Below are 25,698 nucleotides of genomic sequence, written 5' to 3'. Positions count from 1 at the left end.
AGAGCTTATGATGAATGCACCTCCAGAAAAGCAAAGACTTGGAATGAGGGACACAAGGATTCAAAATTAACCTGTTTATGCCAAGGATCAAGTTGGCTAGGTTTAGCAAAGAATTTGTAGGTTTCCTTCATGGTCAAGCAACTGGTTTCAACATATCTCCAAAATCTTGAGTCTTCTAAAGCCTCATTAGGGATGTGGCAGGAGTTAATGATATTGCAGAGGTTGGAAAATACCAAAATGATTTTGATTAGTCACCATTTATACTATAGTTATTATCATTTTAAAAGGTGAAAGTAGGCGAGTTATTTGCATTTTTCATGTAGTTTGAGTGGTTTATATGCCAATTCTTTAATTTCGTATTTATCTATATTTTGATCATTTGTGATATTTTTGGGAAGGTTAACGTGTTTTGTAGGTCGAAGGAAATCCATGATATGGCCAGAAAAGGAACGCGGCGAATTTTCAAAAAGATTGGGAAAGTCTAATTTTTCATGATAGGGGTGTGGTATTTGGATCTAACTAGAGCATTTTAACTTGAATAACATGGGACCGAGACAAATGAAAGCTAACATCAAGGGCTACAACTTTCATGAAGACCCCAAAGGCAAATTCATAATTTTTCCTGCCCATACGCGTATAAACTTTTCCATACGCGTATTAGATCTAAAAAAGTGGGTAATTCTGCCCCTACGCGTAAGACCTCCCCCAATACGCCCAGATACAACCCCATACGCGTATGGCACCCCCATATGCGTATAGGCGCCCAGAATCACAAAAAAGGCCAAAATTGCTCTATTTAACACCATAACGTGAATTTTTAAAGGTTGGACGATTTTGACGGTAAAGACACATTCTGAAGGGCGGAAAACTCATACTTTTAAGGTGGATCAAGATCTTCAAGAGTTTTTCGTGATTGAATACAAATTCATATAAATTTTTGTAATGATGATAAGTTTCAAATTTGTCTAATTTTCCATACCAATTGTTGACACTTTTAAGCCCTTTGCCATACTTTTCTTGATTTAAGTTTCCTTGTTGGCTTAAGTTTAGCTCAAATGTAAATAATTGTGATTAATGTGATGTGTTTGTTATTTTTGCAGAAAATTAGGAACAAATGGGCCACTAAAGCTTTCCCTTGTGAAGAAGAAAAGGTGTAAAGCAAATTAGTGAAGTTTCAGCAAATTCCCTTGACAAACTGGTGGCGAGAAAGAAGCGAGCTCGTCGGGCAAGCACAAGGCGAGCATGGGGCGAGAAAATTTGAGGAATTCTCCAGGAAAATCTTGGGATCGCCAGGCGAATGCAGATATTCTGGCCAGTAAAGGTGAAAATTTCTAGGCAAAACTTTAGCTCGCCATGCGAATTTGTCTGAGCAGAAAGTGTATTTAAGCATCATTGTTAGATATTTTTAACACAATCCATCTTTGATAATATTTTCTGACCTAGAAACATTGTGTGAGCATTAAAAAAACATAGAAGCATTTAATCGAGTAATCTGAGCTGGATATGCATTCTTGATTGATCAATCATCTTGGATGCTCATCCACCTCTCTTCTTACTTTTAAAGCAAGCCACCATGGTTATGGGTGGTTAAACCTCTTTTGTGTCAATATTAGAGGTAGTTAATCTAAATAATATGTATTTCGTTTGATCTATTGTATGTGAACAAAATTTATGATTAATATAGATGAATATCTTTGCTCTTAATGATATGTTTTGTTTAGAATCACTATTGAAAGATATTTTCAAACCATGATCTAGGATACTCATCTATCAATGAACAAACTCTAGACATAGATTTGTAAGTTATATTCACTTGTATCAAGCTTTAATATTATTGTGTTGATTGTTAGTATGAGACATCATCTAGTAATTAATATGATAATATTCACGATATCTCTTTAGAGATAAACGATATAGAGAGGATACATGATTATAATGATCATAAATATGTTCACATGCTCGATCAATAGGGTATGTATGAAATAGGTTAATGAACCATAATGCTTTTTAAACCGTTCAAACTTACACTTTTTACCATTTTACTTAATCAATGCAAATAACATTTTTTGAAACAAAAACCCTCATGATACTTAACTTACTAGTAATAAAAATTGTATAACGGAGGTAGTATCACACCTTTTCCCGAGGAGACGATAAACAATACTTTTCAAAACCCTACATTTTAAACTTCATCAAATGACTAGGACTTTTACTATGTTTTCTTTTATTTCTATGAGTAGCTAAACCCCGCCCCCATCCTAGGAGTGTCCCTGATTTGGATATTGTTGATGATTTTAATTTGAGTCTTATAATGACAACAATTTGACATCTTTGATTTACTTTTAACTCATGCTTAATGCTTTCTCTTTCAGAAAAATTGAGAATTGGTTTTTGATTGATTATTAGACATGAATTTCAATGTCAGTGCTGAATTGAGAGTATTTTATAGTAGATATCACCTAGGACTACGGGTATCCTATGGAAACCATATTATTCTTGATTAAGTATTGTGTAATTTCATATGTAATTCTCTGTGGACATAGGAATTAATTTGAATGATTATAGGTTTATTCACTAAGAACTTAGGAATAAACACTCTTAAGAATCCGTAATCAATTATGTCTGATAAGTTATTGCAAGGTCGTGTTAGAATCATCAATGAATTAGATCACACACTTCCCTAACATGTTTACTCATATAACTTTAAATCTGTTCAACAGCTCTATTACTTTTATTTGCCTGTTCATTTATAATTAGCGAAAATTCTCAAAACAACACCCCAAATTGCTTTTGTTTAACCATAAAAACATTTTGACACTATATCACCGCGTAGTCTTCGAGATCGATACTAGAGAATTCCCATTATTACGATTTTTGGCATATTAGTGCACTTGCTAATTTAGCGATCAAGTTTTTGGCGCCGTTGCCGGAGACTGCCAAAGATTATAGATTTTAAGTTTTACTTTAGTTAAAATTTTGTTGCTCTGCAGCTAAAATTTTGTTTCAGTTTTTTGTTGTTTTTATTGTGTTACTACTAATCTGCTTATGACATAGTCTTATTAACAGTATGACATATTCAACATATAACACTTCTCAAGAAGAATTTGTTATATATTTCTCGACATCCATTATGCTTTCCAATATAACACTAGGTTTTATCATTTTCCCGTCTTCACTCTTGATTTGTTGATCACTATCATAGACTTTAGTCTACCTCTCAAATTTTTTGGTCCTTGTCGCAGGCTTAAGTCTACCTCTCACATTTTTGTACAATAAAGCATATGATGTAGGAAACACCTTTCCAACTGAATTCATCTTTGTGGTATCACGATAGATGACAATCACCCATGGCATATTTTCTTGATCTTTCAACATAGTCTGTCATACTTCCAAAGCTCACATATAAGTGTCCTCTTTTTCACTTTCCAAAATTAATATCTGTAGAAGTAATACCAACACTTTTCAGAAGTGGAAGCCCGTACTTGTTAGTCTTATTTGTTGAATCAGTTATTAGAGAAGCATTACCATTGCCAATGTAATTAGAGAAGCTAACCACATGCTCACTTGATGAATTACGAAAGATTCCACTAGAAGCAACTATAGAAGGAGTCCCAAAAGCCATGCCATCCGAATTTCATTTGATCCATCCAAGAGGAAAGAGGTACTAAAACACATCCACTATGTGAGGAGGATCAAGAGAAGAGAGTGCAAAATTTGTTAATGGAGAATTCCACCATTGGGATGCTTGAGATAGGAAGGAAAGTACTTGGATCTAACTAGAGCGTTTTTTCAGAAAGATTTGGAAAGTCTATTTTTCAGCATGGTTTTCATCGTGCCAGGGGTGTGGTATTTGGATCTAACTAGAGCGTTTTAACTCAAATAATATGGGGCCGGCGGCAAATGAAATCTAACATCAAGGGTTACAACTTTCATGAAGACCCCAAAGGCAAATCCAAAATTTTTTCGGCCCATACGCGTATAAACTTTTCCATACGTGTATCAGATCTAAAAAAGTGGGTAATTCGGCCCATATGCGTAAGACCTTCCCTAATACGCCCATATACACCCCCATACACGTATGGCACCCCCATATGTGTAAGAGCGCCCAGAATCACAAAAAATCCCATAATTGCTCTATTCAACACCATAACGTGAATTTTTTAAGGTTGGACGACTTTGACGGCAAAGACACATTCTGAAGGGTGGAAAACTCAGATTTTAAAGGTAGAACAAGATCTTCAATACTCTTTCGTGATTGAAGACTAATTCATCTAAATTTTTGTAATTATGATAAGTGTCAAATTTGTCTAATTTTCCATACCAATTGTTGACACTTTTAAGCCTTTTTCCATACTATTCTTGATTTAAGTTTCCTTGTTTGCTTAATTTTAGCTCAAATGTAGATAATTATGGTTTGTGTGATGTGTTTGTTATTTTTGCAACAAATTAGGAAAAAATGGGCCACTAAAGCTTTCCTTTGTGAAGAAGAAAAGAAGTAAAGAAAATTAATGAAGTTTCAGCAAATTCGCTTGACAAACTAGTGACGAAGAAGAAGCGGGCTTGCCAGGCGAGCAAAATTTGAGAAATTCTAGTAGCTAGTGACTTGGAATCCTAGGAAATTCGCCTGGTGTGCTTGGAGCGAGGAATTTTCTAGGCGAATCTTGGGCTCGCTGGGCGAATGCAGATATTTTAGCCACTAAAGGTGAAAATTTTCAAGCGAAACTTTAGCTCGCCATGGGAATTTGTCTGAGCAGAAAGTGTATTTAAGCATCATTGTTAGATATTTTTGACACAATCCCATCTTTGATAATAATTTATGACCTAGAAACATTGCGTGAGCAAGAAAAATCATAGAAGCATTTGATCGAGTAATCATAGCTGGATATGCATTCTTGATCGATCAATCATCTTGGATGCTCATCCACCTCTTTTTTACTTATAAAGCAAGCCACAATGGTTATGGGTGGTTAAATCTCTTTTGTGTCAATATTAGAGGTAGTTAATATAAATAATATGTATTTCTTTTGATCTAATATATGTGAACTAAGTTTATGATTAATATAGATGAATATCTTTGCTCTTAATGATATGTTTTGTTTTGAATCACTATTGAAAGATATTTTTCAAACAATGATTTAGGATACTTATCTATCAATGAAAAAACTCTAGACATAGGTTTGTGAGTTGATATTCACTTGTATCAAGCTTTAAAATTATTGAGTTAATTGTTAGCATGAGACATCATCTAGTAATTAATACGATAATATTCACGATATCGCTTTAGAGATAAAAAGTATTGAGAGGATACATGATTATAATGATCATAAATAAGTTCACATGCTCGAGCAATAGGATATGTATGAAATAGGTTAATGAACCATAATCTTGACATTCTTTTTAAACCATTCAAACTTACACTTTTTTACCGTTTTTACTTAATCGATGCAAACAACACTTTTCGAAACAAAAACCCTCATGATACTTAACTTACTAGCAATAGAAACTGTATAAAGGCGGTAGTATCGCACCTCTCCCTGTGGAGACGATAAACAATACTTGTGAAAAACCCTACATTTTACACTTCATCAAATGGCTAGAACTTTTACTATGTTTTCTTTTATTTTTATGAGTAGCTAACACCCCCCCCCCCCCCCCAATGCTAGGGGTGTCCCTGATTTGGATATTGTCGATGATTTAGTTTGAGTCTTGTAATAACAACAATTTGACATCTTTGATTTGCTTTAAATTTATGCTTAATTCTTTCTCTTTCAGAAAAATTGAGAATTGATTTATGATTGATTATTAGACAGGATTTTCAATGTCAATGATGAATTGAGAATATTTCCTGGTAGAGATCACCTAGGACTACGGGTACCCTATGGAAACCAGATTATTCTTGATTAAGTATTACATAATTTCATATGCAATTCTTTGTGGACATAGGAATTAATTTGGATGATTATAGGTTTATTCACTAAGGACTTAGGAATAAACATGGTTAAGAACCAGTAATCAATTATGTCTGATAAGTTGTTGCAAGGTCATATTAGAATCATCAATGAATTGAATCACACACCTTCCCTAACACGTTTACTCATATTACTTTAAATCTGTTCAACAGCTCTATTACTTTTATTTGTCATTTCATTTATAATTAGCAAAAATTCTCAAACCAACACCCCAAATTACTTTTGTTTAACCATAGTAACATTTTCACACTATATCACTGCGTAGTCCTCGAGATTGATACTTGGGACTTTCCATTATTATTATTTTTGCATATTAGTGCACTTTCTAATTTAGTGATCAAGTTTTTGACGTCGTTGCCGGAGACTGCCAAAGATTATAGAGTTTAAGTTTTACTTTAGTTAAAATTTTGTTGCTCTGCAACTAAAATGTTGTTTCAATTTTTTATTGTGTTACTACTAACCTACTTATGGCATAGTCTTCTCAACAGCATGACATATTCAACATATAATACTTCCCAAGAAGAATTTGTTATATATTTCCAGACATCCATTATGCTTTCCAATATCACACTAGGTTTTACCATTTTTCCGTCTTCACCCTTGATTTGTTTGATCACTATCGTAGACTTTAGTCTACCTCTCAAATTTTTTGGTCCCTGCCGCAGGCTTAAGTCTACCTCTCACATTTTTGTACAATAAAGCATATGATGTAGGAAACACCTTTTCAACCAAATTCATCTGTGTGGTATCACGATCAATGACAATCATCCATGGCATATTTTCTTGGTCTTTCAACATAGTCTGTCATACTTCCAAAGCTCACATATAATTGTCCTCTTTTTCGCTTTCCAAAAATGCAAACCCAGCGACAAACTCATATATGTAGAAGTAATACCGACACTTTTTAGAAGTGGTAGCCTGTACTTGTTAGTCATATTTGTTGAATCAATTATGAGAATAATGGGAAAAATGTTGAACAACTTAATAGAGTCAAGATGATTCCAAAATATATCTCGAACAATTTTTCCATCCTCACAAAATCTATACCTACATACATAATGATCATCATCCAAAAGCTTCAACATTTGTTGCATTTCGGTTCTTGGACCTCTTTTCGCCTTGTTGTTTCGTGTGCGAACATGATAGAATTGCTTGATATTCAAGACCTATTTAGGTATTTTCCTTTTCAAAGTTAACAATATTTTTTTTAGGATGAACCATGTTTAATTTCATGTCAGAGACAAGTTTCTTCTCTTTAGAATTCAGACGACATACAATGGGGTGACCGACTAACTTGTAAAATAATGCATGATTATATATACCATGAATCACATTAAATACCCATGTATTATTCACTTTGAGGTACCCGTGCAACTCAAAATTTAATCCCGGATATGTGATTTATACTTGTCACTTCTTTCACATCTCATCGTCACAAATTCTAGTCTTCTATCAAAACCAAAATTTGATCTACCGATTACAATTTCGAACCCAAATTTCACAGCTTCCGTGTGAACCCGTTGTAGCATATGGTCACGTATATCAAACTCCTATTTATTTGTAAACTGTTTTGTAACATCTACATGGATATCACTCAATTTAACATCCACAGATTGAGTAGTGTCAAAGACAACATCAAGAAAAACATTAGGGTGAACTATAACTACAACCAATATAATAGAAACAAATTCAAATTCAATAGCAAAAAGTTCGGGTTTCACGTAACATTCATTTTCCAACTCATAAAAACCCGATGATCTAAAACAATGAGCAATGAAATACATGTACATTACCTGAAATTGCAACCTCTTTTGCTTCCTTTGATGCCAAAATACGTAAAATATTCTTTTGTAATAAAAATATTGAATGACAATGGAAGAAGATTTTTGTAGAATTTTTGAAAAAAAAAATAGTGTTATGATCATGAAGAATTTCAAGAGAGTATACATGCAAATTGTCAGCCAAATTCATTTCCCCGCTTGCCATTTGGGAGATTTGAATCCGAAATATATTCGAAGATTAAATTCCAAACTAGTTTTTGACAAAATAGAGACCTCATTTATAAAGTTATTTTGTTGTGGAATCAATGCATTCAGATATGAAAATCTAGAATGTAGAAAAAAAATTGGGAATTTCTTTGTACACCCCTTAACCTTCTTAGGGGCCTCTGGCGAAATTCCAATTTTACCCCCTGAATTCAGAGATGCATATCCGAACACACCATTTTTCATTTTTGTAGGAGTGCTTTTGGAGATGTATTTTCAAATTCACCCATTGGCGGGTTTTGGAAATACATATCTGAAATGAACTCTTATTTTTTAATTTAGTTCTCTTCCTCATTCTTATAACTTTTTTTGTTCATATCATATCATGCAATTTGTTTTTTTTTTAACTTTATCATATAAATTTTGTCAAGCGTTTTTTTCAATTCTTTATGCTAATCATCTTTTATCCGTTTTAACTTTAAAATGGAGATGAAGACATAATAACATAAAAGATATCATAAAATCACATAACTATTATTTACAATTACTTATACTAATAAATAAAAAGTAAAATAATAAAATTAAAATTGAAAAAATAATTCATTATAAAATGTAATAACAAAATATATGTACCGAAGAGAATGATAAGTAGACTAAAAATAAAATATATTTTTTGTAATATTTTTCTATACCAATACTTTAGATCTAAAAACAACAAATAGGAATATAAAACAAACAAATCATTTTTAACCATTTATATATTAAAATAAAAATAGACTTGTCAGGAAGAAATAAGAAAAATAGTTAATTGTTGCATTAAAAAAATAAATAAATAAATAGAAGAAAAAAATTAATCTCGATTTGTTAACAAAGGAAAATAAATAAAATAAAATATCACATCACCATAAAAACAAAATCAAATCTTTTATTTAATATAAGATTATATTGAATGGGATGCAGAAAGAATATTTTTCAGAAATATATTTTTGAAACATCCCGAAATTTGATTTGGGGTGTGTTCCAAAATACATCTTTAAATGACATTTTGTAATTTTCAAAGGTTTTTTCACTCAATTTCTAAAATATTTTCGGATTTTTACTGCAAGGGATATAGCTAGTGAACACTACACATACTTTTACTTACAAAATGGCCCAAATGGCCACTTCAGATCCTAACATAGGCAGGAAATATGACATTGGACAAAATTAGGCCCTTATTTTATAGACCCAACTTTTCAAAAAAAGATTACGTATAGACTCAACTAAAATGGAATGTAATCAAGATCAAACCAACCAACAAAATGATTAGTTATTAGTAGGGTGTTTGCGGTGCAGTTTAGACGGTTTTAACGTTAAAAATCATTTTAATTGCAAGAGAAAAAAAACATGTGGTTTGATTTGATTCGATTGACTTTCAAAATAAAACCAAATCAAATTTATGCGGTTTGGGTTGGTTCGGTTTTTTACAAAATTTTTTATTGAACCATACATACACATATAAATAAAAATATAATTTTGTGTTTAATAGTTCATACATTCCCATAAAAAGTTTATAATTGTTAAATAAGTTTATAATTTGATACATAAAAATGGGTCTTACAATTTTATCTTAGGTCTAAAGAATGATATACATGAAGTTGTATTCGTAAATAAATATTATATAAAAATATGATAAAATATAATTTGTCAAAATAATATTTATAAATGAATAATATTTTATTTTTTTATAATATATATCATACAAAGAATATGATAAAATATACATATAATATTAGTTGATTTCTCTAAAAATTTAATATATATATTTAATATATATATATATATATATATATATATATATATATATATATATATATATATATATATATATATATATATATATATATATATATATATATATATATATATATATATTGGTCAGTAAGATTTTGTAACATAATGCGATTTGATTTGCAAAATAGAAACGGCAAACTGAACCACACGGTCCTGTTAGAAAATGACCCAAACAATCCGAATCAAATACATTTTTTTTGCAATTTCAATTTAATTCGATTCAATTTTGCGATTTTCTATTAGGCCGGTTTAATTTTGAACATCCTTGTTATTAGTTCATCATATTAAAGTAGACGCCTCAACGGGAAAATGGTAAGTGAGTTTCAAATGCATTACATGGTAAAGAGACCGTGCTTAGGGATGTCAACTTGTCCCTGTTGCCGGGGATTCATGTGGAGATTTTTTGTTTGGGGCCCCAAAGACGGGAAATTTTCCCCCCGCGGAGACGGGAATGGGGAAGAAAGTCTCTCCGAACGCACTTCGGAGACGGGGGTGGCGTAAATATCATCCGTCCCGTGGAGTCCCCGCCTCAATTAGCATAATATCCTTAATTTATATATAATTTTAAATTATTATGTAAGTTTATTTGTCATTGCATATAATTTATCTTATACACAAATTTAAAATATATATGTATTGTTAGTAAAAGGGTGAGATCAAAATGTTTATTTAAAAAAAAATTAGTTTAAAATTTTGGTAGTCATGACACTCAATATTATAGATTAAATATTGTTAAAACAATATATTTATCATAAAGTAATAATTTCTAAATTTTTTGTGGTTAGTTTTTGAAGCTTTTACTATTAATTTGGTTTTAAAAAAAATCATATTTATGAATCTCCGCATGAACCTTGGGGATCCGTGGGAACCCGCGGGGACGGGGATGGGGATGGAGATGGGGGACAAAATTTTTCCGTAGCGGGGATCTGAAGCAGGAATGAGGAATAGATTCAAGGGCGGGAATTGTGATGAGAATGTATCCCCGCCCCCGCTAGAGCTGTCAAAATGGACTAGCCCATATGGGCCAGCCCGCCAGGCCCAAAAAGTCATAGGGCTTGGGCCTTAAAATTATAGCCCATATTTTTTAGGGCATTTTTAGCCCAGCCCTGAAAAGCTCGCTATCCATTAGGGCTAGCCCATATGTGCCGTGGGTAGCCCATTAGGTCCGCATAATTATAAATTTTAAAAAAATATATTAATATTTATATTATCTTACTCCAAAATAGCATATTGATTTTTCTCACTTCACTAAATTTTATCTCTATTTTATTCAAAAGTTCTCTTTTAAATATTATACATTAATATAATCAACATTTTTTCATCATATTATATTAGTTTTTCTCTTATAATTCAAGTATTATTTTATACAATATAATTTAGACATATGTTGTATTTAGAAACACATTATAGTATTTATAATAGATAATATAGTACTTAAAAATGTATTAGGTTAAAAATAACATGATTTTTAATTTATTTTATAATAAATATTATGGAGTTTTTATTTTAATTTTTTTAAATAAAAAAGTCCTTTTAGGATCGGGTAGTCCGAAGCCCATCTAGGGTCGGACTCGGGTAGTAAATCTCGAGCTCATATTATACAGGGTCTTTTTGGCCCAGCTCTGAAAAGCCCAGGTCCCGTCAGGGCCAATCCATTTAGAGCCGGATAGCCTATATCAACAGCTCTAGTTCCTGCCCCGCCCCATTGACATCTCGAACCGTGTTTGAGATTTTGCAAGCACTATGCAAACTATGAACTTATCGCCGTATTATTTTTCAAAGTCATAATTTTTAATTTGTATTTTTATATGTAATACATAATTTTTATATATATATATATATATATATATATATATATATATATATATATATATATATATATATATATATATATATATATATATATATATATATATATATATATATATATATATATATATATATTGTCTTAACATAAAAGATATGCAAAATGTTACTTATAAAATGTTTGAATACAACGTTGAGGGAACTAAAATATAGTGAAAACAATTTAAATATTACATCAATATAGAAAAGTTCAAACAAAATCAAAACTAAAATGTAATTTTCAACCTGAACACAAGTAGCAATAACTCCCCGACACCAAAATCCACCTACTAATATTTGAATATCACCCATCTTGCACTTTTTTTTTTTAAATGTCACTAATAATTTGTCCATAATTAAGATTCTTTACAAATAATTAACTTTCTACCCGTGTGCGATGCATATTATCAAATTATTATTAATATTACGCAAATTTTAAAACAATTAAATAGTTTAATCTTAACTGTTTATAAATTATTTTATATCTAATAACAAATGCATAAACTACAGTTGTAGAATTGATCATTTGAAATTTAAATTTTTTATAAATAGAATAAAATTTAACAATTTACATCTTAATTATTTAATATTAAAATTTATATTTAATGCGTAAATTATAGTTAAATTTTAATACAAATTAAACAAATTAGATAAATACATGTTTGGATTAACATCATCACTTTACAAATGTACTTATAATTAAAAATGTGTTCTTTCAAACGTAATTTATGTTTAAATAATTTTTTTTATAAGTGTATTTTATAAAATGAAATTTTTATGAATTATATTAGCTAAAAAATATTTTTAAATATGTATTTATTAAAATAGCATCCATTTTATAATATAATATAAATATTTTGTTTATAAAAGTTTTTTAAATAAGAATAATAATGTATTATAAAAAAATCAAATAAACATATATTTAGATAAATATTTGTAAATGAATTTTTGAAGAAACGTCACTTGTACTTTTGGTTAAAAATGTGTTTTCTCAAACGCAATTTATGTTTAAATATTATTTTTACAAAATAAAATTTGTTTGAATTATATTAACTAAAATAATACTTTTAAATATGCATTTACTAAAATAGCATATACTTTATAATATAATGTAAATATTTCGTTTATATAAAATTTTCAAATAATATTAACAATGTATTAATTATATATTATTAATTTAATTAATAATATTACCGTGTTTTTCTTATAGAAAACTGTATATAGTTAGTAGAATTTATACAGTTATTACAAGTCCAATTTTTAGATATATTCATTTAATTAACTATCAAAAATAATTGCAAATAATAGTAATAATAATTTTAATTCATACTTAATTATAATTCTACAAGTTGCAAAAATTTTCTGCAACACATTTAATAATAATAATAATAATAATAATAATAATAATAATAATAATAATAATAATAAAAAATAGTGTAATATTAAATAATAATTATTTGTGAAATAAAAATATTCAATTAATAATAATAATGTATTAATTAAATATTATTAATTTAATTAATAATATCATTATTTTTAATAGAAAATTACGTATAGTAAGTTGAATTTATAGAGTTGTTACATGTCTTATTTTTTTTAGATATTTTTAATTTATTAACTATTAAAAAATAATTGGAAATAATAGTAATAGTATGTTTAAATAGTAATAATTATTTTATATCACATAGTTAATTATCATAATAATTATTAGGCTTAATTGCAACTTTAGTTCTCCTATTTTGTCACTTTTTATTATTTTGATATCTCTATTTTAAAAATTACTATTTTAATCCTTTTTTAAGTTTTCTGTCAAATTTTTGTCTCCTTATTTATTTTTTCTGCAAAATTAATCCCTATTTTTTTTTCTTTTTTTAACAGAAAACTCAAAAGGTGATCAAAATTGTGGTTTTAAAAATAGGGGGAGCAAAGTTGCAATTAAGTCTAATTATTATTGTTATTATTATTTATTATAAATTTTAGGTAAAAAAATTTGGTGAGTAAAGTTGTAGGATAGTAATTTAGTATGATTTATCAATTGAAATTAAGTCAAGACAATTCAATATAATTTTCAATATTGTGGATCGCAAATAAGATTTTAAGAATTTAAGTTTGAAAAAAACTTCTCTTTGCATATGCAACAAAAATAGGAACAATCAAAAGGGTTTAATGGACATACACTGACAGTGTAAAGAAATTTTACACTATCATCCAATGAGAATATATTATTCTGCTATGTCATTTCAGTAATTTTAAAATAACAGTATGATTTATTGGGATACATGATGGTGATTGGTTGACAGTGTAAATTTTTTTACACATTTTCTCCAATCAAAATTATTCTATAAATTACTCATGCATTAAAATGAATAGATAAATCTACTCAAAGAACTTAATATCATAAAACAGATTTTGATATAAAAAATATTCGAAAGTTCTACATCTACACGATCATTAAAGACTAGAACATGTCCAATTCTGTGCGGGCCCTTTGGAAAAAAGTGTATCAAACGAGAGTGTATCTGTTAACAACCTCATAAAGAGTACTCGCCACAACTGCCAAACCAACCACCCCGTGAATACTAGAATGATAATCAATCCAATTAATATTTACATCAAGTGTGGTATAATTTGAAGGTAGAGGTGGTATATATTGTCTATAATTAAACTTCTGTATGCACCTATCATGCAAGTAAGAAAAAAAAAAACAATAATAACAATAATAATAATAACAATAATAATAACAATAATAATAATAATAATAATAATAATAACAATAATAATAATAATAATAACAATAATAGTAATAACAATAATAACAATAATAATAATAACAATAATAACAATAATAATAATAATAACAATAATAACAATAATAATAATAATAATAATAATAATAATAATAATAATAATAATAATAATAATAATAATAATAATAATAATAATAATAATAATAATAAGCCAGATAAGACAGATGTGGTCCCGTGGAGCTGTCTCATTCAGCGGAACCGTGCTAGACCAAGGGCGGTGATGCACCTTTGGTTAATGTGTCACTGTCGCTTACCTACAAAAGATAGATTGGCGAGATTCGGTTTCATCCAAGAAACTCGTTGCAGCCTATGTGGAAACCGCGATGAAACTTAGGACCATTTATTCTTTAACTGTGAGGTTACATTACAGATATGGGCGCAGGTGTTTGATTGGTTGCATATATCTCATACTCCTGTGTCGTGGGATGATGAGATTCGCTGGTTGATTCAGAGTACCAACAGGAAAGGCTGGAAAGCAATGCTCCTCAAACTAGCCTATACAGAGACACTGTATGGGATTTGGGCTTATAGGAACGAAGTCATTTTTAATCATAATGTGCATAGAGAAATAGTTGATTCTATCAAAGAAAATATAGTTTACAGGGGCTGGTATACGAATAAGCTTAAAAAGCATATAGCTACGATTCTTATGTAGTATTTCCTTATGTCTTGAGTGGATAAGGTTGGATCCTAGCGATCACCATGTACTTTTTTACCGTTTTTGAATTAATACAATTCCTTCTTGATTCAAAAAATAATAATAATAATAATAATAATAGTAATAATAATAGTAATAGTAATAATAATAATAATAATAATAATAATAATAGTAATAATAATAGTAATAATAATAGTAATAATAATAGTAATAATAATAGTAATAATAATAGTAATAATAATAGTAATAATAATAGTAATAATAATAGTAATAATAATAGTAATAATAATAGTAATAATAATAGTAATAATAATAGTAATAATAATAGTAATAATAATAGTAATAATAATAGTAATAATAATAGTAATAATAATAGTAATAATAATAGTAATAATAATAGTAATAATAATAGTAATAATAATAGTAATAATAATAGTAATAATAATAGTAATAATAATAGTAATAATAATAGTAATAATAATAGTAATAATAATAGTAATAATAATAGTAATAATAATAGTAATAATAATAGTAATAATAGTAATAATAATAGTAATAATAATAGTAATAATAATAATAATAATAATAATAATAATAATAATAATAATAATAATAATAATAATAATAATAATAATAATAATAATAATAATAATAATAATAATAATAATAATAATAATAATAATAATAATAATAATAATAATAATAATAATAATAATAATAATAATAATAATAATAATAATAATAATAATAATAATAATAATAATAATAATAATAATAATAATAATAATAATAATAATAATAATAATAATAATAATAATAATAATAATAATAATAATAATAATAATAATAATAATAATAATAATAATAATAATAATAATAATAATAATAATAATAATAATAATAATAATAATAATAATAATAATAATAATAATAATAATAATAATAATAATAATAATAATAATAATAATAATAATAATAATAATAATAATAATAATAATAATAATAATAATAATAATAATAATAATAATAATAATAATAATAATAATAATAATAATAATAATAATAATAATAATAATAATAATAATAATAATAATAATAATAATAATAATAATAATAATAATAATAATAATAATAATAATAATAATAATAATAATAATAATAATAATAATAATAATAATAATAATAATAATAATAATAATAATAATAATAATAATAATAATAATAATAATAATAATAATAATAATAATAATAATAATAATAATAATAATAATAATAATAATAATAATAATAATAATAATAATAATAATAATAATAATAATAATAATAATAATAATAATAATAATAATAATAATAATAATAATAATAATAATAATAATAATAATAATAATAATAATAATAATAATAATAATAATAATAATAATAATAATAATAATAATAATAATAATAATAATAATAATAATAATAATAATAATAATAATAATAATAATAATAATAATAATAATAATAATAATAATAATAATAATAATAATAATAATAATAATAATAATAATAATAATAATAATAATAATAATAATAATAATAATAATAAGAGGATGGAAAACTTGATGAAGGAGAAGCTAGCGATAATGAGAAAGTGGCAGAAACCCTAAAGAAAATTGATTCCACTGCTGCGTCAAAGAATGATCGTAAGCTTTGGGTTGATGTTCTGGCGGAGAATCGAAACCCAGCGAAAGGGCTTTCGATGCAATTTGTTGCTCCAAGCGTTATTGATGGTGGAATTGAGATCGAAATTGAAGATGACGACATCGCAACGGAGGTCAAATACTGGGAAAACGCTCTCATTCTCTATGCGATGGGAGAAGATTTGAGTATGCACATGGTGAAGAACTTCATGGAGAAGGCGTGGAACTTTATCAAGCTACCTGAATTGTATTACCATGATGAAGGCTACTTCATCATCAGATTCCAATCCCAATCGGATTTGGATGCGGTATTGATGAAGGGCCCTTATACGCTGCGTAATATCCCACTGATGCTTAAGGAATGGAAACCAGACTTTAACCTTAAGAGAGACATGCTTCGCACCATTCCCCTATGGGTCAAGTTACCTAGACTACCTCTTCATCTATGGGGAGCTAGAAGTCTGAGTAAAATTGGCAGTGCTTTGGGAGTGCCTCTCGTTACAGATGAATGTACAGCTAGTAAATTGCGTGTGTCTTATGCGAGGATCCTGGTTGAGGTGGACATAACAAAAGAACTGATCAAAGAGATAACGATAAAGGATTGTGAAGGAAGGAAACTCCAGCAACCTGTAGAATACGAATGGAAACCTTTATACTGTGATAGATGCAAGAGCATTGGCCACAAGTGTAGAGACTATGTGAAGAAGCAATGGCTGCCAAAAGGAAAACCATCCGGAACTACATCCTCTGATCCCATACAGGGCACTGCTGCAGAGCTAGCTCTTGAGAAGGGTAAGGAGGGCAAAACTTTACCTGAGGAAAAAGAGAGTACTCATGACCAAACCGAGAAGGGAGCTGATGATGCTAATTGGATAGAGGCCAGGTCGACAATCAAGGAGAGAGGTAAAAGAATTCTGACTGGTTCTAGTTCTGATATTGCCTGTGCTAATGGTTTTGAGGCATTAGGGGTTTTGAATGACCTCATAATGACCTTAGATAGAGGCCCATGTTAGTGTCATGGAACGTGAGGGGACTCAATAAGTCAGGCAAACTTAAAGAGATTAGTTCCCGTCTCAATTTGCTTAAGCCTGACATTGTGATTTTAATTGAAACTCGTGTTAAGAGGGATAAAGCCAAAAATATCAGAGATAAGCTCCATGTTCATGAATGCTATGTGGACAATTACCACTACCATGACAATGGTAGAATATGGATTTCTTGGAATGATAGTGCTATAGATGTGAAAGTAGTTAATAGCTCTGATCAATATATTCACTGTGGGATCTTTGATACTAATGGAACATTCCTTTATTGGCTCACTGCCATCTATGGGAAGAACCAACTTGAGCAGAGGAAATTACTGTGGAAGACTATCACTAATATCCAACCTAGTATCCATGAACCCTGGTGTCTCATGGGAGATTTTAACAATGTTTTGAAGGCTCAGGATAGAATAGGGGGCAGATTAGTAACTGATTCAGAATTTATAGACCTTTGGGATATGATGAATGCTGCTGGTCTTTCTGAAATGGATGGCTGCGGGGACTATTATACTTGGTGCAATAGACACACGAATGATACTATCTATTCTAGGATAGATAGGCTCATTGGCAATGTGGAATGGTTCAAGAAATACAATGAGTGGACTTTGAGAATCCTGGCCCCTAATGTTTCAGATCATGCACTGCTCCATGTGGTCAATGACACTCAGAATATAGTTAAGAAGAGAAGGTTCAAATTCTATAACTGTTTGACTGATATTGCAGGCTATGAAGAGACTGTGCAGAAAAGCTGGATAGAACCCTTGACTGGCAATCCTATGTACATTCTATGGAGCAAATTACAGAGACTCAAGCCTAGTCTTATGAAACTTGGTAACAATATCTCTAACATAAAGCAGAACTTAGTGATTGCTAGGAGAAATCTGGAACAGGCCCAGTCAGACTTAAGCATGAATAAGATGGATAAGAATGCTCTATGCAGAGTTAAACAATGCACTGAAGATTTGATCAGGCTGCAGGAAATAGAGGACAAGATATTATTACAGAAATCCAAAATCACTTGGCTTAGGCTGAGTGATGAGAACAATGCGTACTTTCATGCTACTGTGAAGGCTAAACACAAAATGCAGTGCATCAAGATGCTTAAGAAAGAAGATGGGAGCTATGCCACTGATCATGAGGATATCAAAGATGAGGTAATGCAGTTCTATACTAAGCTCATGGGGACTAGAGCTGGCAGGCTGAAAATGATAGATGTTGAGGCTATGAGATATGGGAAACAGTTTACACCTGAACATGGAGCAATCCTGACTAGGGATGTTACTGAAGATGCAATATGGAAAGCCTTGCAGGGCATAGGTGATAGCAAAGCTCCAGGCCTCGATGGCTATGGAGCTAAATTCTTCAAAACAAGCTGGAGCATTGTCAAGGATGATGTGGTTGCTGCTGTGAAATACTTCTTTACTAGAGGTAAACTCTTTAGAGCTTTCAATAGTACAGTGGTTACTTTAATCCCTAAGCATGATCAGGCCAATGAGGTTAGGGATTTTAGACCAATTGCTGGATGCACTACTGTTTATAAAATCATTTCAAAAGTCCTAACTAATAGACTGGGCAGCATGTTGCATGAAGTTATACACCATAGCCAAGCTGCATTCTTGAAGGGACAATTGATCCATAACCACATATTACTAGCCTTTGAACTGATGAAAGGTTATAATAGGAGAGGAGGCCCCCCCAGATGCATGCTTCAGATAGACCTGCAAAAGGCCTATGACATGGTTGACTGGTCCTCTCTGCAAACTATCATGGCTGAACTGGGAATACCAGGAAAGTTCATCAATTGGATCATGCTTGGTACTGCTTCTGTCACCTACAGATTCAAGGTTAATGGAGATTTCACTGAAATAGTGGAAGCAAAGAGAGGCATTAGACAGGGTGACCCAATCTCCCCTCTTTTGTTTGTTATCATGATGGAATACCTTAATAGAGTGCTGGCCAAGATGTCAAAAAATTCTCACTTTAAATACCACAGTAAGTGCAGCAAGTTGAATATCACACACCTCTCGTTTGCTGATGATGTCCTATTGTTTTGTAGAGGAGATCAATCCATTGACATTATGCTTGAGGCTTTTAATTCTTTCTCTGAATCCACAGGCCTTATTATGAACCCTAAGAAGTGTAAAGCTTTCTTTTGTGGTATGGATACAGAAGTGAAACAGGATATTCTTCTCCAGACAGGTTTCATTGAAGGGCAATTCCCGATAAGGTACCTTGGTATTCCGTTGGCTAGCAAGAGACTTAACATTCACCATTACCTTCCTCTTATTGATAGAATCGTGAGTCGTATTCGCCATTGGACTGCAAACCTTCTCAGTATTGCAGGCAGAATACAGTTGGTCAAGAGTGTAGTGGTGGCCATAACACAATATTGGATGCATTGCCTTCCATTACCTAAAGCTGTACTCAAAAAGATTGATTCGATTTGTAGAACATTTATTTGGTCTGGCAAGGCAACTCAAGGCAAGAAGAGTCCTGTTGCTTGGAAACAGGTTTGTAGACCACTGAAAGCTGGAGGGCTGAACATTCTCAATCTCCACACTTGGAATTCTGTGGCTATGCTTAAGAACCTATGGGCCATCTGCATGAAAGGGGATAATCTATGGGTGAAATGGGTGCATACCTATTTTTTGAAGGGCAGAGATCCCATGATTGATTTGCAGACTACAAACTGTACCTGGATTCTGAAGCATATCCTTGATAATAAAGCTGAAGTTCATAAGATTCTGACTACATGGAACCAGATGATAAATCAGGGGGTCTTCCATATGACTAAGGTGTATAAAGCTATCATAGGTGAGGCCAATACAGTGGATTGGTACCATATGCTTTGCCACAGTATCGCTAGACCTCGAGCCAAGATGATCCTTTGGCTGGCCATTCAGGACAGACTGCCAACAAAATATCGACTATACAAGCTTGGTATGATTCAGCACCAACGATGTGAGCTTTGTGATGGAGAAGATGAGAGCATCGATCATCTTCTGTTTCGGTGTCCCCAAACTGTGAGAATTTGGAATGATTTATTACAATGGTTGGATATTAAAGATACCTATAGTTTGAACTTTGAGTGGATGAAGAAGATTACTAAAGGCAAAGGAGTAAAGAGGAGTATCCTGAAAGCTGTGAGCACTGAGGTAGTTTACAGCATATGGATGTATAGAAACCACAAAACTTTTGGCAATATGGGTCTATATAGCAACACTGATAGTATCATCACACATATACAGGATATTATAGTTTATAGAGGGTGGATGAAACCCACCTATAGAAAACACTTAGCAAATCTCATTATGTAATTAGGCCTCATTTATGTGGCTTTAGGCCATGCTTGTATTTGTCATTTTGAAATAATACCATCTTTTATTTCAAATAATAATAATAATAATAATAATAATAATAATAATAATAATAATAATAATAATAATAATAATAATAATAATAATAATAATATACTTGTAAAAAAATAGCGTATCCGCATAGTAGAGCTTTTACATGTTAACATTGATCGATATATTAAGTACCTCTAAATGTGACCAACACACCTTCACCCCAACTATATCTATGATAGTTGGACAAGTTCACTACAAGAGTAAAAATCTTGTTTGCAAAGCACCCTATAAGCATCAATAAATAGGCTCCCCTAGAACTAAGAGTCTCTTGTCTAGTCTCATGTATGGTCACTCCCAATAACTCCATAGCCAGTGCATTAACACCTTTTTCATTGAAACATACTAGATGATCGTGCAAACTACACTACTAAAAATAAGACATTTGGTTTCAAGATTTTATATCAGGTATCAAGATAACTGATGTGAAAAATATTTGTCAAAGGATTTTACATCAGATTTTATAACAAATTAATGTGAAAAAAATTTGATTTAGTGATTTTACATCAAACATTTAACTCCACTGATGGGAAAAATAACGCGGTGGCAAACTTGTAATTAAAACGAAAATGGGTTATAAGGGTTTTTACATCGGTGCATTACGAAACCGATGGAAAAGGGTGGGCTACTTAGGCTTTTACATCGACCCACATATGCACCGATGGGAAAAGGTGTGCTAATTGGGCTTTTACATCGGCCCACATATGCACCGATGACTAAAAAAAAGGAAAGTGGGCCGGATCCGCCCTTCCTTCAACACTCAAGTGGTTTCTAAAGAAACTCTATCCTGAATAAGAGGCAACGCCTCTTCTTGTTCTCACGAGCTCTCTCACGATAAACCAACAAAAACTAGAAAATGTCATTCTCTCTTGATCGTTCTCTGCGAAACAACAACAAAACTCTTGATTTTCTTCTTCTCCTTCAATCCCTACTTCCTCCCTCTCGTGGTCTCTCTCGCGTCGCTCTCTATTTCACTCGGAGCCAACAACGATTCTCTCTCTCTCCCTCTCTCTCTCTCTCTCTCTCTCTCTCTCTCTCTCTCTCTCTCTCTCTCTCTCTCTCTCTCTCTCTCTCTCTCCCTCTCTGAACAAACAACGACGAAGATCTCTATCTCGCGGGGAACAACAAACATAAATCGGCCTTGCTCTCACTCAGTCGCTCTAGGAACAACGTCGATTCCTTCAAGCTCGCAAGTTCTCTCTTGCTCGAGGTAACATGAATCGGTTTTTTCTTATTTTTTTTTGGAATTTATTCGTTTCTTTTTTACAACGATAGCTCAACATAGCTTACTCTATTTCGTTTTCTGGTGATTTTTGTTCTACAGGGAACTAAGTTCATAATAATAGCAAAAAATTTTGTTTTGGAAATTTGTCGCGAATTGTTGTCACAGTAGCTATAATTTGTTGTTATGATTGAGTTGCAATTCTGTTGATGTGATGTTGATGGTGAATGTTGATTAGATTCTATTTTTGTTGAATTTCTTCGAATCCTTGTTGTTACAGCTTTGATTTTTCACTTGTTACCGTTGCTGAGTCGTGTGCTGAAGCGATTGAATTGTTGCTGCAGGTGTTGCTTGAAGATTGAGAGCTTCTTGTGATGAAGGCTTGAACAAATCTTGTAAGTTGCTCTTTCTTTCCCTTCCGCTTGCTTTGTTGAAGAACACCTTTGAGTTGTTGTTACTGACAATTTTTAAAATTGTTGATTGTAACAACTTTTGAATTTTGTTGTTGTAGGCTCCATTGATGAAGAGGACGTTGCAACATTGGACTTGTGGGAGACTTGAAGATGGACTTGAAGTTGCTTGGAAGCTTGAAGATGAACTTCAAATGGTTGGAAGCTTGAAGATGAAGATGTTCAAGTTGTTGGAGGCTTCCACCAAGGTATGAAGAATTACTTCTTCACTCCTTTTCCTGTGTATGAAACTTTGTAGCTAGAAACTCTCATTTTCAAGGGAGAAACTCTTGGTTTGAAGAACTTTCTTCTTCTTGCCAAGAGAAACTCAAGAGAACTTGAAAACTTTGAAAATTATAAGAGAAGAGGGAGAAGTGAGAAAGCAAGAATGAAAGTTGCTTTGGAGCAAATTTTTATGTTCATATTGATGCCTTTTTATAGGGAAAAGGTGGGGGATAACTTTGAGAATTTCGAAATATAACCGAATCTTGGATGCAGGTAATAAAGTAACTTTAATTTGTTATTTACTTTGCATTTTACAACTTAATGTGAATTTTCAAAGAATAACTCTATATTGTTATTTACGTATTGTAGGTATTTGATGATCCTACAGAATTAACACAAGATGATTTGTATGATTTGCGATTCCGTTGGGCAAAATGTTTCTTTGAGTTATATAAAGATTAAGCTTTATCTAGTGAGTTATATGGAATTGTCTATATTTCTGATTCGAGCTAGTTTCTTGACTTTGGTGTTGTCTGCTGATGTTAATTAGTGTTATTGTTTATTCTCAGCAAATGTAATTTTGGTGTTGTCTTCAGAAGTTACAACTCATCTTCTCGTGGATGCATGTTGGTATTTCAAGTGCGCTAAAGGACTTAAATGGTTGGATATTTGTTGTTTTGTTATTTTGTAGTAGTCCACCGTGTGTAAACTTTCTTATAATTTTGTACACTTGTGTATCCTAGATTAATACTTTTGTAAAATTTGAAGAATATATATATATATATATATCTTAGCTATTTGGTGTTATGAAATTATATCCTTCACTGGTTAAAAAAATATAAAAATAGTGACCTAAACGTGGTCTATGTGCTGTGGGAAAAATGTGCAAAATAGCGACCTAACTTTGGTCTGTGTAGTATTTGAAACTTATATGGAAAATTAGGTACAAAAAAATTACAGGTTAAAATAGGAAAAACAACTATTATACACTTCCTCCCTCTCGTGGTCTCTCTCGCGTCGCTCTCTATTTCACTCGGAGCCAACAACGATTCTCCCTCTCTCTCTCTCTCTCTCACACTCTCTCTCTGAACAAACAACGACGAAGATCTCTATCTCGCGGGGAACAACAAACATAAATTGGCCTTGCTCTCACTCAGTTGCTCTAGGAACAACGTCGGTTCCTTCAAGCTCGCAAGTTCTCTCTTGCTCGAGGTAACATGAATCGGTTTTTTCTTATTTTTTTTTTTGGAATTTATTCGTTTCTTTTTTACAACGATAGCTCAACATAGCTTACTCTATTTCGTTTTCTGGTGATTTTTGTTCTACAGGGAACTAAGTTCATAATAATAGCAAAAAAATTTGTTTTGGAAATTTGTCGCGAATTGTTGTCACAGTAGCTATAATTTGTTGTTATGATTGAGTTGCAATTCTGTTGATGTGATGTTGATGGTGAATGTTGATTAGATTCTGTTTTTGTTGAATTTCTTCGAATCCTTGTTGTTACAACTTTGATTTTTCACTTGTTACCGTTGCTGAGTCGTGTGCTGAAGCGATTGAATTGTTGCTGCAGGTGTTGCTTGAAGATTGAGAGCTTCTTGTGATGAAGGCTTGAACAAATCTTGTAAGTTGCTCTTTCTTTCCCTTCCGCTTGCTTTGTTGAAGAACACCTTTGAGTTGTTGTTACTAACAATTTTTAAAATTGTTGATTGTAACAACTTTTGAATTTTGTTGTTGTAGGCTCCATTGATGAAGAGGATGTTGCAACATTGGACTTGTGGGAGACTTGAAGATGGACTTGAAGTTGCTTGGAAGCTTGAAGATGAACTTCAAGTGGTTGGAAGCTTGAAGATGAAGATGTTCAAGTTGTTGGAGGCTTCCACCAAGGTATGAAGAATTACTTCTTCACTCCTTTTCCTGTGTATGAAACTTTGTAGCTAGAAACTCTCATTTTCAAGGGAGAAACTCTTGGTTTGAAGAACTTTCTTCTTCTTGCCAAGAGAAACTCAAGAGAACTTGAAAACTTTGAAAATTATAAGAGAAGAGGGAGAAGTGAGAAAGCAAGAATGAAAGTTGCTTTGGAGCAAATTTTTATGTTCACATTGATGCCTTTTTATAGGGAAAAGGTGGGGGATAACTTTGAGAATTTCGAAATATAACCGAATCTTGGATGCAGGTAATAAAGTAACTTTAATTTGTTATTTACTTTGCATTTTATAACTTAATGTGAATTTTCAAAGAATAACTCTATATTGTTATTTACGTATTGTAGGTATTTGATGATCCTACAGAATTAACACAAGATGATTTGTATGATTTGCGATTCCATTGGGCAAAATGTTTCTTTGAGTTACATAAAGATTAAGCTTTATCTAGTGAGTTATATGGAATTGTCTATATTTCTGATTCGAGCTAGTTTCTTGACTTTGGTGTTGTCTGCTGATGTTAATTAGTGTTATTGTTTATTCTCAGCAAATGTAATTTTGGTGTTGTCTTCAGAAGCTACAACTCATCTTCTCGTGGATGCATGTTGGTATTTCAAGTGCGCTAAAGGACTTAAATGGTTGGATATTTGT

The 25,698-nt window shown here is 31.0% G+C and overlaps 1 protein-coding gene across 1 annotated transcript; it reads left to right on the top strand.

Moving 5' to 3' along the window:
- The first annotated feature begins 1,242 nt into the window (after positions 1-1,242).
- LOC131634890 (uncharacterized) lies at positions 1,243-25,487 on the top strand. The gene is made up of 11 exons (XM_058905512.1): positions 1,243-1,321; positions 16,708-17,747; positions 17,867-20,977; positions 22,554-22,618; positions 22,732-22,795; positions 22,963-23,109; positions 23,160-23,348; positions 23,495-23,554; positions 24,863-25,009; positions 25,060-25,248; positions 25,395-25,487. Exons 1-11 carry the CDS (start codon positions 1,243-1,245, stop codon positions 25,485-25,487), a joined length of 5,184 nt encoding a protein of 1,727 aa, XP_058761495.1.
- The last annotated feature ends 211 nt before the right edge of the window (positions 25,488-25,698 follow it).

The sequence above is a fragment of the Vicia villosa genome, unplaced genomic scaffold, assembly GCF_029867415.1.
Source record: "Vicia villosa cultivar HV-30 ecotype Madison, WI unplaced genomic scaffold, Vvil1.0 ctg.001376F_1_1, whole genome shotgun sequence".
Classification (NCBI taxonomy): domain Eukaryota; kingdom Viridiplantae; phylum Streptophyta; class Magnoliopsida; order Fabales; family Fabaceae; genus Vicia; species Vicia villosa.
Note: the sequence above shows the minus strand (reverse complement) of the source record. Positions and strands in the feature narration are given on the sequence as shown.

Excerpts from the sequence above, each read along its gene's own strand:
- LOC131634890 (XM_058905512.1), top strand. The coding sequence starts at position 1,243 with ATGGGGCGAGAAAATTTGAGGAATTCTCCAGGAAAATCTTGGGATCGC. Across the intron at positions 17,748-17,866 it reads ATGGTTTTGAGGCATTAGGG|CCTGACATTGTGATTTTAAT; the intron begins GTTTTGAATGAC and ends AATTTGCTTAAG. Across the intron at positions 22,619-22,731 it reads TGTCGCGAATTGTTGTCACA|CTTTGATTTTTCACTTGTTA; the intron begins GTAGCTATAATT and ends TTGTTGTTACAG.